The sequence below is a fragment of the Ostrea edulis genome, chromosome 1, assembly GCF_947568905.1.
Source record: "Ostrea edulis chromosome 1, xbOstEdul1.1, whole genome shotgun sequence".
Taxonomy (NCBI): Eukaryota; Metazoa; Mollusca; class Bivalvia; order Ostreida; family Ostreidae; genus Ostrea; species Ostrea edulis.
The window spans coordinates 61,284,373-61,299,039 of record NC_079164.1 but is presented as its reverse complement, the minus strand read 5'-3'; the positions used below and the strand labels follow the sequence as shown (position 1 = coordinate 61,299,039).

The 14,667-nt window shown below is 34.5% G+C and overlaps 2 protein-coding genes and 1 long non-coding RNA gene across 3 annotated transcripts; 2 read left to right on the top strand and 1 right to left on the bottom strand.

Moving 5' to 3' along the window:
- The first annotated feature begins 250 nt into the window (after positions 1 to 250).
- LOC125648728 (lysine-specific demethylase 8-like) lies at positions 251 to 4,072 on the top strand. The gene is made up of 3 exons (XM_048875733.1): positions 251 to 330; positions 2,109 to 3,329; positions 3,611 to 4,072. The coding sequence occupies exons 1-3, from the start codon at positions 298 to 300 to the stop codon at positions 3,653 to 3,655; spliced, it is 1,299 nt and encodes a 432-aa protein (XP_048731690.1). The 5' UTR covers positions 251 to 297; the 3' UTR covers positions 3,656 to 4,072.
- LOC125648739 (uncharacterized protein C20orf85-like) lies at positions 4,068 to 9,662 on the bottom strand. Its single transcript, XM_048875743.2, has 3 exons — positions 9,005 to 9,662; positions 7,241 to 7,322; positions 4,068 to 5,501 (listed from the first exon to the last, which is right to left on the bottom strand). The coding sequence occupies exons 1-3, from the start codon at positions 9,076 to 9,078 to the stop codon at positions 5,241 to 5,243; spliced, it is 417 nt and encodes a 138-aa protein (XP_048731700.1). The 5' UTR covers positions 9,079 to 9,662; the 3' UTR covers positions 4,068 to 5,240.
- Positions 9,159 to 10,942, top strand: LOC130052013 (uncharacterized). The gene is made up of 2 exons (XR_008800327.1): positions 9,159 to 9,254; positions 9,637 to 10,942. It is a non-coding gene; the product is annotated as an uncharacterized LOC130052013 (long non-coding RNA).
- Positions 10,943 to 14,667: the final 3,725 nt, after the last annotated feature.

Genomic DNA, 14,667 nt, shown 5'->3' with positions numbered 1-14,667 from the left:
TACTGTATAGCGATCCCGATTTCAATGTATGATCTAACTGTGCAGTGCAGTGCAGTGTCAACGAGACCTAAAAGTCAAATATTACCAAATATTATTTTCATATTATATATATGGACTATAAAAGTAGCTAAATCATAAAATAATGAAACTGAAGTTCTTCGCTCAACTTTCAAAGTAGATTGTTGATGATTTTTCTTATCCGGATATTTTGTTATTACTTTTCCACCTTTTAAGGTTTAGCTAGTGGTGTGTAATTCCGATGTATACAACATTATTGAATTGACTTGAGAAAACTAAATGTTTGCTAAAGGAACCTTTGGGGCAACAACGGTAGGCTAAATAAAGTGTGGTAATCCAGATACACAATGACTTTTAGTTAGAATCACTCAGAACTTTAAGCTCTTTAATCTTAGCGAGATATTCGTCGAGGCAAGGTCACAGGCGCCTGAAGTGTGGATATCATAGCTCTTGTGTACAACCTTCTCTCCCCCCCCCCCCCCCCCCCCCCCCTTTCTAGAAAGAAATAATTATTTTTATACAGAACCAATAATTTATCCAAAATAAGACAGATCATCTCACAAGTGGTCATCTCTAAAGCTTACAGAAGGTTGAAACTGACTATTCAGAAAGACTTATGAGGATGATCGGTGGGGAAATAACGTATTTTGGATAAATTATTGGTTCTGTATAAAGATAATTTCTTTCTAGAAAGGGAGGTGTGTGTACATAAGATCTAAACAAGCTATCCACACTTCAGGTGCCTGTGGGCAAGGCTGGATATTTGGACTGAGGCGTCAGTCCAAATATCCATCCTCAACAAATCTCGCTAAGATTATCGGCTCTTATATATGGTAATTTTAATTGTTTAATAATCACAATGTGCTAGAAAAGCAGTGCGCCACTCTCGGGGATTTCATTCGGTTTGATATCTGGACCTTTCCAGTTGGGGAAAAAATGGGAGAAAACGTTTCATACAAAGAAGTAGTGGCAAAAAACTAACCCAGTGCATTGAGTTTAATTTCTGTGGAAACAGGGGAGGGGGTAATTTATATTCGGTCTCTCTTGACTCTTGACCCCCTCGTTTCTGTCCAAGCCTATATAAAGTATGTGGGAAATGTTTACCGCATCAGTCACTTCGATATTATTTCAGGCTACATTTGATATGAATCATCTAAAAACTTACCCATATCAATCCATGAATTCTTTTTTTTTCTTTTTTTTTTGCACATATAAATCCAACTGACATAATTCAATTCCACACTAAATCAATGATAAATGTCATTGTTTCAAATTATACATCTTTATGAACAATGACTTTACCTCATTTTGTAAGTTTCCAGATAGATGTATTATTTATAATGATGACGTTTATCATCAATTTAGAAAGAAACTGAATGATGTCAGTTAGATTCATTTGTAGAAAAATCATTCATGGATTGTAAATTTTCGGATGATTCATATCAAATGTATTGTAACTTAAACTTGCCTGAAATAATATCAAACTGAAAACCCTGACACTTGTTTTTACCAGTTCCAAATAGGGTTATAATTGGCCCCTGCTAGCAACACAATCAAATTGATTGTTAATTTAAAGTGGGCCATTTCCAAGAAAAAATAATGGTCTCAATCCAACTGAACTGACATGATATGAAAGTTAAGCAATGCATGTAGATGTACATTACATAACTTAATGATTTACTCACCTTCATACTAGTGCAATCAATACAATTTTACTTTTCTGTTTTCATTTAATTTATTATAGTTTTATAAATTCAATAAAAGAATGGAGTAAAGATTATGTAGTTATTCCAGTATTTTTCTTTAGTCATCATGTTTCCATTAATGGCAATACTATGAAATTTGTTCAAATGCCATACTGAAAATGAATACTTATCAAATAATTTCCCATGCACACAATCTCAAGCAACCAACAGATATGAACAGGTTTGTCTTGGATGACCTGAAATTTATCCAGACAACTTAAAAGTTCTGTACCAGGTGAAAAGTATAAGAATTAAAGGTGTAACAATCCCCGTATTTAAGAAAGAGAAATTCCAGCATGCTGTTTAAATATGGAATGATGTTTCTGTGAAATATTTCATTCTCAGGTGATGAATGCAGATGTCTTGCTGAACCTTTTACCTGGATGTAAAGAAGATTTACTGTTGGCAATAATAAACGGACAAATGCTTGATGAGGTTTTGCTGGAAATGTTGGATGATTGTTGCACTGCATTTTACAAAAGAGATTATGTATCTGCAATGGCGTTGAGTAAACCAGTGTTGGATTACACCTGGGAGAAACTAAATACTGGTTACTGGAAAGATGTAGATGTGAATTGGAGGTACGTGTACACCATTGGATCAGCTATTTTAAGTATCTGTAAGTATGTTACAAACACTTCCATTCCAAATGAGGATTTGTACATAGACATAATGAAGACAATTGATACAGGAATTTTGATGGGAGCACCTGTATTAGATAATGTGCTCGACAGATTAATGCATGCATTTAATGATATTCGCAAACTCTTAACTAAGCCAGTCAGCAAAAGGAAATTATCAACCAAGAATAAAAGTGTTGATGAAATATTTAAAAAACAAAAGTCTGAACTCATAACTAGAATGCTTCATATCGACAGTGATCAAGAGATCAAAAGGTGCCATTGTCCTTCGCTTGAAACTTTTCAAAATCAGTATTTAGAGAGTCACACACCTGTGATCTTGACAGGAATAATGGAACACTGGCCAGCGATGGCAGGAGAAAAATCTTGGAATCTGGACAGAATTCGATTCCTGTCTGGACATCGGTTAGTCCCAATAGAAATAGGCTCAAAGTACACGGAAGATGATTGGACTCAAAGCCTGATGACTGTTAGTGAATTTATCGACAAGTTCATCGAAAATTCTTCTGACGATATTCCTACAGGATACCTAGCTCAGCACCAGCTTTTTGACCAGGTACCAGAAATGAAGGAGGATATTATTACACCAGACTACTGCTGCTTAGGTTCAGAGGATGAGGTTGACATCAATGCATGGTTTGGTCCACAGGGTACAGTTTCTCCTCTTCACCAAGACCCTAAAGAAAACTTTCTATCGCAAGTGTTCGGAGAGAAGTTTGTACGTCTCTATTCTACAGATTTCACAAAACATGTTTATCCTCATGGTACGATGCTACTGAAAAACACAAGCCAAGTTGACATTGAGAATCCTGATTATGTCAAGTTTCCATTGTTTAGAGATGCCTCGTATTTTGAATGCATTCTTAAACCAGGAGAAATGTTGTACATACCCAAAGAATACTGGCATTTTGTCAAATCTTTGTCAGTAAGTTTTTCTGTAAGTTTTTGGTGGCAATAAATGTTTCTGTAAGTATATGTTGGTAAACTTTTCTCATGTACCAAGAGATTTGGTGCCAAGTGAAGTGAAGGACCAAATCAAGTGGCGAGAGAAAAGTTTAACAACTTACTTAGTACAAGGACCGAATTAAGTGGCGAGAGAAAGGTTTAACAACATACTTAGTACATGTTTCACATGAGAAATGAAACTCTTTGTGCTTTTTGTTTAATTCATTATTACCTGTCTCTATTTTTTATCATTTAATCAAGATAATGAGGCATAAATACAGATTGGTGCTATTTTGTACCAACTGACAACTGACTGATAATCACCCCACACCAGGGGACTATACCTGCAGTAGGTAGCCAGGGGACTATATCTGCAGTAGGTAGCCAGGGGACTATACTTGAAGTAGGAAGCCAGGGGACTATACCTGCGTAGGTAGCCAGGGGACTATACCTGCAGTAGGTAGCCAGATGAGGGTCCATTTAAACGTGTATCAAAATATCATCTATGAAATACAAGCAGTTATGCAATACAAAATGTACGTATTATGTTGAGTATAATACAGTGTATATATGTGTCATTGATACAGTATTAGGGAAACATGTTGGAGATGTAGCCCATAGAATCTCAGTAGGGGACATTTTTTTCATTCATATGATCTTGGTTAGAATCCACAATCATTTTGATAACATGTGTTGGCTGAATAAAAGAACTACTGCATTGTATACATGCATTTATTTTTATTTTTTCTGATAAAGAACAATGTTCAGAGTACAAAGAGCATGCATGAGTGCTTACTAATGCATTGGTAATACAATGTGAACAGGAGACTGTAGGTTTCATAATAAAGCAACCATTTGATAACTATAAAACTACCCAGTATGAAAGACTGTGCATTATTCATCCAACATTCAAGAAAAAAAATGCGTAAAGTGGGAGGGATAACAAAAATTGCCTATCTATCTATACTACAAATTAAATCTCCTGAAAAACAGCAAAAAAGATTCACTGCACTGCATAATACTCATTCTGTAGTACTGCATTTCCATTCACAAGACTGTTGGTAAAATTCTTATCAAATATTTTCCCAAATCTTCTTTTATACATGCATGGCTGATACTAGTGTGTGGATAACCAAATACACATTATTTATGGAATTACATGTGTAACAAGGTAATTCCAAGGTGGAAACATTCATTTATGTATTGTAAGTAATTTTTGCTAATTTTATATGTGGTTTATAATGTATAATTTGCCCGAACTTACTTTATATCTATGAAATGAGTAAAAATTACTTTCATTCCTTATAATTTAATTTAGTAAATCCCATTTTTTAATATTTTTTTTAAAAATAATTTTAAAGAAAACATAAATTTTATATGACGTGGATCAATATTGCCATAGCAACAAAATGGAAACAGAACAGTCACTCAAACGGATTGTGACGTCATAACGGAACTAAATGGCAACTTTGTTCAATATTCTTTATGATTATAAAGACTATTGCTACAGTCAAATGAACCAATCAAATTGCGTGTTTACAAGTAAAATTAAGATGCACATATTATTCTCTGATTTGTTATCACAAATTTTTTTACTTTTTTCGGCAACTTTTTTTCCCTCAGCCTTTCTCATTTGTTAGTATTCTATATGCACAAAGTATATATAATGAATATTGTTATAGAACATTTTTTATTCACTATGCCTCCAGTAGATACTTTTGAATGCTTGGGAAAAAATCTGGAAATGCTGACTCAAAGAAAATTAAACACAGATATCTTTACAGCACTCATAAAATGCACCACAGACAATGCAGACATAAATAATACTGTTTTCATACTTATGAGCAAGTTCCTCAGTGTTAAAATAAAACTGCTAGAAAATCCTCAAACATTATATAATTCCCTCCATGGGCCAATTTAATTGTTTAACAAGCCCTCCTTTGGGTTTTGCATATTTGCCATATTTCTCTAACTGGAGGTTCTTCTCAGCAGACCGCCATCCTATGGCTTGGGCAGTTGTCTTAGGAACTGGTTTTGGGGAGGGGTCTACTTGAATATATTCCTCAATGGGTGTGACTGGTTTCACTTGCATGAGGCTCTTTAAATCGGCTTTCTCCGATTGATCTTTCTTAGGATAGTCATCTTTTACAAGCTGAAATAAAATGAAGTGTCACAGTTAAAGTGGTTACGGCTTAGATAAATATTTGATGATCTGTATTTACTTTCTAATATCGAGATAACCCAGTAAATATTGAAATTTCACTTGGTATAGGAGATTTTTGTGTTCACCACTGTATGGGGCTATTTACATATTAGTTTAATTTTTGCTAGGAAAGGAGATAAATCGCTTTTGGATACTAATCCCACCCAGGTCCCTCGGTTTGAGAATTATAACATTTCAACACTGAAGGATATCGTTACAGCTTCGTTTTCCCGGATCTATAAAACTCGGAATCAATACAAACATGCTAGACTGAGACATATATGGCCTAAAATGCATATGTAAATAAAGATATTTTCGATAACCACGTTTAAAAAATACTTTAGTGAGATAAAAGACTTTAGTAATTTATTATAGAGAAATAATGATAAGAACTTAATGATTTTTTTTTTTATTATTGAATGCTCTCTTATGAAGCAAAGGTTCATTAAACAATCTTTAAACCACGATCCCCATGCAGGGCTAAGGTAAGACAACAAGTTTTACATAAGAATCCATAAAATACCATTACTAGACAGTATATTCTTGTCTAGAACGACTATGCTATTTGGCAATATGATATGAAATGGATATTCAGATTTAATTTGTTTAGATGGTGGACCAAGTTGTGGGTCAACCATATGATATTTTAGTACTTTAATCTAGTTTATATTTTAAAACAATACATATAAATATAAACAATAAAATGTGTTTCTTTGTTGTTTCATCGGTTGATGAAGGTAGCAATGATTGCAATCTGATTAAAATCAGATCATCGATCCCCTCCTCTTCATCTTGCGACAAGATGAAGAAAGAGGAGCGGATCAAGGATCTGATTTTAATCAGATTGCAATCATTGCAGAAAAAAATTATGAATTTTTTCTGCAATGCTAGCTACCTTCATCGCCCGATAAACCCCCCCCCCCCCCAAAGCATTTTATTGTTTAATTGAACACCTTAACCACAGGGGCTCATCACGAAATTTTTGTCTTGTTAAAAGTTGACATCGTCTATTCTATATTTACAGACGATATAACAAACATTTCGTGACGGGCCCCTGTACTTTAACCGATCGCGTACCTAACTCAGTGGTAGAGCATTCGCAGGTCGTGAGTTCGCGTACCTAACTCAGTGGTAGAGCATTCGCAGGTCGTGAGTTCGAGTCCTGCTCGTGTCATTGGCGTGACGTAAAACAACCAACCAACCACAGGGGCTCGTCACGAAATTTTTGTTATATTAGAATTTGACATCGTCTATTCTATATTTATATATAATATATATTCTATATTATATAGAATAGACGATGTCAAATTTTGATAAGACAAAAATTTCGTGACGAGCCCCTGTGAACCAACAATAAGAACGACTGAGGCCTGGACAGTGTTGGCGCATTAGTAAATTCTGATCTGATATAATTTCTTAACAACAAATGGAATGTGGGATCAGAGACATATATGTCTCCGGTGGAATAGAATGTTCCACATTGATCTCAGAATAGTGCTTTCAAAAAGCGTGCTGGTCATCGGGATTTCTGGTGGGGTATATAGAAATATTTAAGCACACGGTCCACCATGTTCTCGTAATCCCAGTCATGGATACAAAGCAGCAATTATTTTACTTAGATTTAACGAGAAAAACATCAAGGATTGTTTTCGCTATTCTTAATGCAAAACTTTGCTGATATCACTCACATCTTCATATTTGGTCGTAAGAAATCCCCACTGGTTTGGCCAAGATTTAGACGCTACCTCTTCGTGGTGAACATGGTCTTTCCTGCCAATAGTAATGATTCAAAATGTTCTGAAAATTGTTTCCGTATAATATGGAACAGTCTATTGTAAACAAAACAACAAGTTTTAACTATTACAGAATTTTTCTGAGATGTTTTTGGACAGGTAGAGAAGCGATTGAAAAAGTATCAAAGCATCATTCTTCTTTTTTTTTCGCACCCCGGTATTGAAATGCAAGATGAATCCCAAAATCCCAGGAGTTTAGTCACTTCTGTAGCAAAATTAATTGTTCATATTCTGTATGACTTCATCGACAGGACCGTGGGTATCTGAAGGGGGTATGCATGTCTTGGTTATTTTAAAAACGAATGCACCTCTCTAGCGCCCCCCCCCCCTTTCCTCTGAATTTCGTTTTAGGAGTGAATTGATTTAAAAAAGAATTATCTCTATCGTTGAGTCGAATCATCTTCTGCAAATTTGGGTTAATCATAATGTATGATGCGCGCATCAAATCAATATTGCTCTCATCGTGTGTGTGTGTGTGTGTGTGTGTGTGTGTGTGTGTGTGTGTGTGTGTGTGTGTTTAGGTGATGTATGTAAGGGGAACACAAAACTTGTTCACGAAGTCGCTCTATATTTGAGATCAGGAAAACGATACAAAAATGTGCAATTCTTCCATTAAAATTTTATCTTATGAGCCAAATTTTAGCCATACCATATAAACCCTATACTTTCGTTGTACATGTATGTGGCGATCAGCATCACTCATATTAAGCTTCGGGGGTTGGAGGGAGGTCTAAAATCCTACATGTATATGAATTAATGTATTTTCTTCTGAAGTTGAACTTTTATGAGGTTCCAGACTATGAATTTTAAGGGAAAAAAGTTTAGATAATATTGTTAAATGTTTGGAAAACGTCAAGCGCCTGTGATGTGGCATATTTTTAAAAAAATCATGTTACCGAAGTGTTGATTTAAGCAAGTAACCTTAGTCAATTCAAAACACATATCCTTTATTAAAAACGTTTCGTGTTTGACAGAGTATTAAAGTATTTCATCTGCTGTCATAATGCCGATAGATATCAGTTGCCAGAGAAGACCGTTCGTTATGTCTGAATCAAAAACCGGAAAAAAAAATCGAATATCTTCCATTATTCAAAGAAAAATCACCGGTACCACGTCAATAATATACAGTTGTTGATTAGCAACGGTATTATACAAAGTAATCAAATCTATAAAAGTAACTTAGTATGTTTATGTTAAAAGAAAACGGATTAAAGGGTTCATTTAGGTTTTCAAGAGTAGTAATTATAGCAATCTTTTTGCTGAGGTTATTTTTTTACCCTTTAAAATTACGTTCTATTTACTTTGTTGTCTTCAATTAGAAGTTCACGTTTAGGAATGTTAAAGCAAATTTTAAATAGCTTAGACGCCAATGTGACAAATAAATCTCAAATAAAATCTGTTTAAAAACCAAATAGCTTGCATCGATGCTCAAATCCAATAGATTTGCAATCGTATTTATTAATACAAGCTATATACTGATTAAATCTTCATATTCATGATATCTGAATTTAAATAACCAAATACAATGTTGTACATCTTTAACTCATCGATTATTCTAAAACACAGATAATTCATTGGAACCATGATCAATATTAATGGAATAAATATATAATCAAGAAATTGAAATCTAACCGAAAAATAATTGTTTTGAATCCTTACCAAATTTGATCCTGGGCAACAAAATTGCACCCAGCAAGCGCCCGTCCCGTGGGTGCGGGTTTTGCTGCGGCCATTGTCGTGTCCTAAACAGACCGATATCCCATATGATATTCCAACACCCCAGTACTGCTAATACACACAAGTTCACTTCCGTTCTACGCTGTGTTTGCGGTGTCCCTGGTGACTGCTATTGTTCATGCATACTTCCCAGTCTGCCACACAACTTATACACCATAAACTCGCAGTCAAGGTATATACACAGGATAGATTAGGAAAACTGTTTTATCGCTCTTACTTTTAAACGCTTTATCGAAAATCTGCTTTGTAAATAATAAATCTCATCGATCTAGCTGGGGTGCTGGCAGATCTATGTCAATGGCAAACAATGCATTTTAAATGTATCATTATTATTCAGAGCAGGTTATGGAACTTTCTGAAAAGTTCATTAATTGTTGGATAGAAGTGCTTGCCCGTAAGGAAGTGCTTCAACACTTTTTCTAATAAATTCATGGGCAGAATGAAAACTTTTGATAGATATGTTGTTGAGTGAAACTGTAACCACTGGAGTTGCTCGTTTATTCTATATATCCCGTCGAGAATTTTTCACTCATAATGAGACGTCACCATTGTAGGTGAAGTCCCGCAAATTTAGACCTATGCTTAGCACTTTTACGACCCTAGCAGTGAGGGTTCTTTAACGTGCCAACGCCTGTCGCGACATGGGACCTCCGTTAAGACTTCTAAATGCCTAGCATTTGTCGAAGAAGCAATCACTACCTATGTTTACGCCTTAGGATTACCACGACCTCCTGGTTATGAAGCGAACACTCTACCACTGAGTCGATTTGGGGAACAGAGACAACATCTGCCAATTCATATTGACACCACAGTGTATGCGACAGATCTACAAATTTGTTTATTATATTCATTTTATGTTTTTTATTGAAGTACACACGTACAATCAGGATTTGGAGACTATTGTTGAAGTTTTATGTATTAATTGTACATCATATCAAATGAAATTTTAGCCATGTGTGGTCAGTCTTGTAAAGTCATGGTAAAACGTCCAGTCTCTACTAGAAATAAAAACAATCGCAGCACAAGGATTTTGCGCTGGGGACATCCCTGTGTTTTCTACAGAAATCTTCCGCCGGATATCCCTGTGACAGAAAATTTCTGCTGGATATCTCTGTGACAGAGAATTTCTGCTGGATATCTCTGTGACAGAGAATTTCTGCTGGATATCTCTGTGACAGAATTTCTGCCGAAATAAGAAATGAATTTTATTTTTGAAAATACATGATGTATGCCGGAGTGAAATGCTGTAGTTCATACCATCCTTCATTTCTTTTACATTTACATTGTCGGAATTCCCTGCCAATAGAGTAGACGCACTATACACTTATCTGTATTCACCCGCGCATAGTTTGCAACTGCAACACATTCATGAGGAAATGGCTATCATTTCTCGGTATTCAGTCCATATCTTGTGTTACATAATTTTCAAACTGCATGCACTTCTAATTCTAAAAGCACAAATTCGTGTACATTTTTAGTCTCAAGTTATCTGTAAACAGTTGTGATATCACCATTGACAATATAACTATAACTATATTTATTTCCAATCAAGGGCCCTCAAGGGGCAGCATGAAAATACATACAAATAATGTACATATACATATACAAGTAAAGAAAGAAGTGATTACATAACACATAGTTATATACAAATACAGTGTCATATATTGTTCAAAATAAATTTTCCAGTTATATTTAGAATGGATGGCTCTTCAGAACATAGTATGTAAATGAATTTTTGTTCATCATTGAGTTTGGTAAAAAAATTTAACTGTTTTTTCTATAGCACCACAAAAAGATTTTCTTTCATCAGCAAACTTTTCACATTTAATAAAAAAAAAATGGATCTCATCACCTAATAAACCGGAGTTGCATTTGTTACATATTCGTTCATTCCTAGTAATACCAGAATATCTACCAACTTCAATCATTAATTTATGAGCTGATATCCGTAACTTACAAATAGATCGTCTAATATCAAAATTTTTAATTTTATTAAGATAGTCCTCAAAACTAAAGTGCTCCTTAAGCTTAAAATAAGTGCACAGTTTCCCATCAATTAATTTATTTCGATTATTGTACCAGGTTTCAGTGTATTTATCACAGAGTAATTTCTTTACAATTTTCTTAAATCTATACTGACTAAAATCTCTTAACGGATATCCAATTTTAATATATTCTAAAGCTTTTTCTACTAGTGAGTACCATGACAGTTTGCTGTTTAAATGTAAAGATTTACTACATAGATAAGCATCCTTAAGTAGTTTAAATTCATTTTGGTTTTCAAGCCTGTACCAATAACAAATGATTGATTTCAAAATATCATGATGTAGAGGAAATCTCCCCAATTCTGATAGTACAGCAAAATTTGTACTTTTCTTATGTACACCCAGAATACATTTAGAATATTTATGATGAAGCTTCTCACAGTGAAGTGATTTAAAAAGTTTGTCTGGATCAAATGGTGATGATTTTAATTTATTCCATGAACCTATGTATCCACCCCATATTTCAGAATTATATAATAAAATTGGTTTTATTGTGTGGTCAAAGAGATGAGTACTTATTTTAATTCCTGGTGCTAAACATAAAAAGTCTTTTTTCAATTTATAAAATCCTTTGAGGGCTGTGTTATATAGTTCAGATTTAGCGGTACTAAAACTGCCAGATGCAGAAAAAAGGTACCCAAGTATTTATAATAAGGTGTACATTCAATATGTTTGTTCTGAAATTTAAATATACCACATCACTTTTCAGATAGCTGGCTACTATAGTAACCCACTTTTTAAGTAGCCAGTTAATATAGAACTTTACCGATGTTGACATTTCTGTCAATAGCGACAACTGGAGCAAGTCTGCTTGAATATATCCTTACAAGTAACGCACATGTAAGTTTCGTCACTTTAAAAAAAAAATGAGTGCATTTGTTCGGACTCTTCTCTAGAGGAATATTCCTGCTGATTAGATAGATTGTATATCCATGTCACCTTTATTTCCACAAATTGTGGCGAAAGACGTCGATAAATTCATCAACTTTAATAGCAAGACCCCCATCTAAAATGACGTATAGAGACTGTGATGTTACACTGTTTATATTCGCATGCGATATTCTGTGAAAACATTTATTTACATGTCTGAAGAGAGATAATCCAGAGTGACCCGTTACTAGTATGTCGAAGTAAAATATAGTAATGTGGACCATCGTGACCAAGGTGAAAAGATTCAGTAACGCAGGGGTTCTAGATTTTTGAAGCGATCGGTCTATCTATTTTTCTCAAAAACAACGTAAATGAGAGTTTTTTGTGTCTAACACATATCGCACGGAACGCACAGAAGTATTAAGAAACAGAATATGCCCCATACTTTGAATGAAAGTAATTACTTTTCTCAAACACTCGTGTTAAATATCGAGTACCTAAGAAAATTCGCACGGATGTTTGCTTCATGAGCTGAATTCAAGGTTTGAAATAATTTGAGAAAGAACCATGATAATCTGTCACAAGAATATAACAAGAGGCCCAAGGGCCTAGAATCGCTCTTCTGATAAATTGTACAACCCCACCATTTCTATTCTTAGCCTCTTAGTATTCTAAATCTTTAGTTAAATCCTAAGAATTCAAAAAAAGTAGGTCAAGGTGACCTACTTCTTGGTTTACACATTTTGAGAACCCAAGAAATATCAACTGACAAAGTTTGATGATTTTAAGCCAATTAGTATCTGAATATTGAAATATAGCTGTCAAATTCCAATCGTAGGTCATGGTGACCTACTTTTTGGTCAGCGAACTCCGAACATGCAAGACCCATCAACTGACAAAGTTTGATGACTGTAGGTCAAATAGTATCTGAAATATATAAATATAGCCGTCAAATTCCAAAAGTAGGTCAAGGTGACCTACTTTTTGGTCGACACACTCCGTAGACTCAAGATGCATCAACTGTCAAAGTTTTTATGATTGTAGGTCAATTAGTGACTGAAATATATAAATATAACTGTCAAATGTCAAAAGTAGGTCACAGTGACCTACTTTTTGGTCGATACACTCCGAAGACTCAAGATGCATCAACTGACAAAGTTTGATGATTGTAGGTCAAATAGTGTCTGAAATATAGTAATTTAGCTGTCAAATACCAAAAGTAGGTCACGGTGACCTACTTTTTGGTCGACACAAACCGAAGACTGAAGACGCATCAACTGACAAAGTTTGATGATCCTAGGTTTTACAGTGCCCAAAATATGCATCTAAAATTGAAAATGTGAAATTTGAATATCTGCAAAATTCAAAAAGTAGGTCACTGTGACCTACTTTTTTATAAATATGTTTCAAGGCCTCAAGATGCATCAACTTACAAGATTTGATGATTCTAAACCTCTCGGTATTTGAAATAACAACTTAAATATATCTATAAATGATAAGCCATAAAATTCAGAAAGTAGGTCACGGTGACCTATTTTTCAGTTGACGCATTTCAAGGTCCCATGATCCACCAACTGACAAGTTTTGATGGTCATAGGCTTCAAAGTGTCCAAGATATGCATCAAAATTAATTTTAAAATAAATACCTGCAAAATTCAAAAAGTAGGTCACCGTGACCTACTTTTGAGACAACTTGACACAAGGTCCTAAGATGCATCAACTGTCAAAATTTGATGATCCTAGTCCTTATAATGACTAAAATATCAAAGATTTAAGGAAATATAAATTTAGGTCAACTTTGAAGTGACCTTGAGACCACGCCCTTTGCCCCCAGGGTAATGCCTTGGACAATTTTTAATCTACAACATATCCTCATCCTTATGTGTAAGTTTGGTGATAATCTGCCCAGTGGTTCTTGAGAAGAAGATTTTTTAGCAACCACTACTTTTGTTTGTATTTTCCTGATTATCTCCCCTTGTTAAAGGGTCACATCCCTCTATTTAGTATGTATGAAAGCCCTTGGGCCAATGATACCCTGTAACAAATTTGAAAAAAATTGGCCAAGGGGTTCTTGAGTTATAGCCCTTTTTCTAAAAAGTTTATGCACACCGCACAAATGGCCATAGCATTAGCTCTTTGAGCCTTCGGCTCAGAAGAGCTAAAAAGACATTCAATTTCTTACTAAATTGGGATTCATAATAGTCTTTATTTTGACGAAATGCTTGAAAATGAAAATAACGCAGGGTGAAAAGATGGAAGATGTAGCGTTACTAAGGTGAAAAGATATCAAAGATTGTCATATTGATTAATATCATCCAGTAAATGCACAATTTTAAGCTTTTCTGTCACCCATTATATTTTGATTTAAGGATTGAATCTATTTTTCTTTTCGTAGCGCATAATACATAAGTTTTCCTTCCATTTGTTTGCGATATACCTCTATCCATTCCTTCTAATTGTGTATGAGCATAGTAAATACTCTTTTAATTTTCACAAACATTTTATATATTTTTTAAAGGAACAGTTTCATGAAATTGTTATGAATACTATTATATCGTTTCAAACCAGTTTTTGTGAAATTTTGATAATGCTGTTTCAGGAAAATTGCAATTTTCTGACGTTGATACGGGTATATGTGTGCTTATTGATAATTTTTTTTATTAATACCGC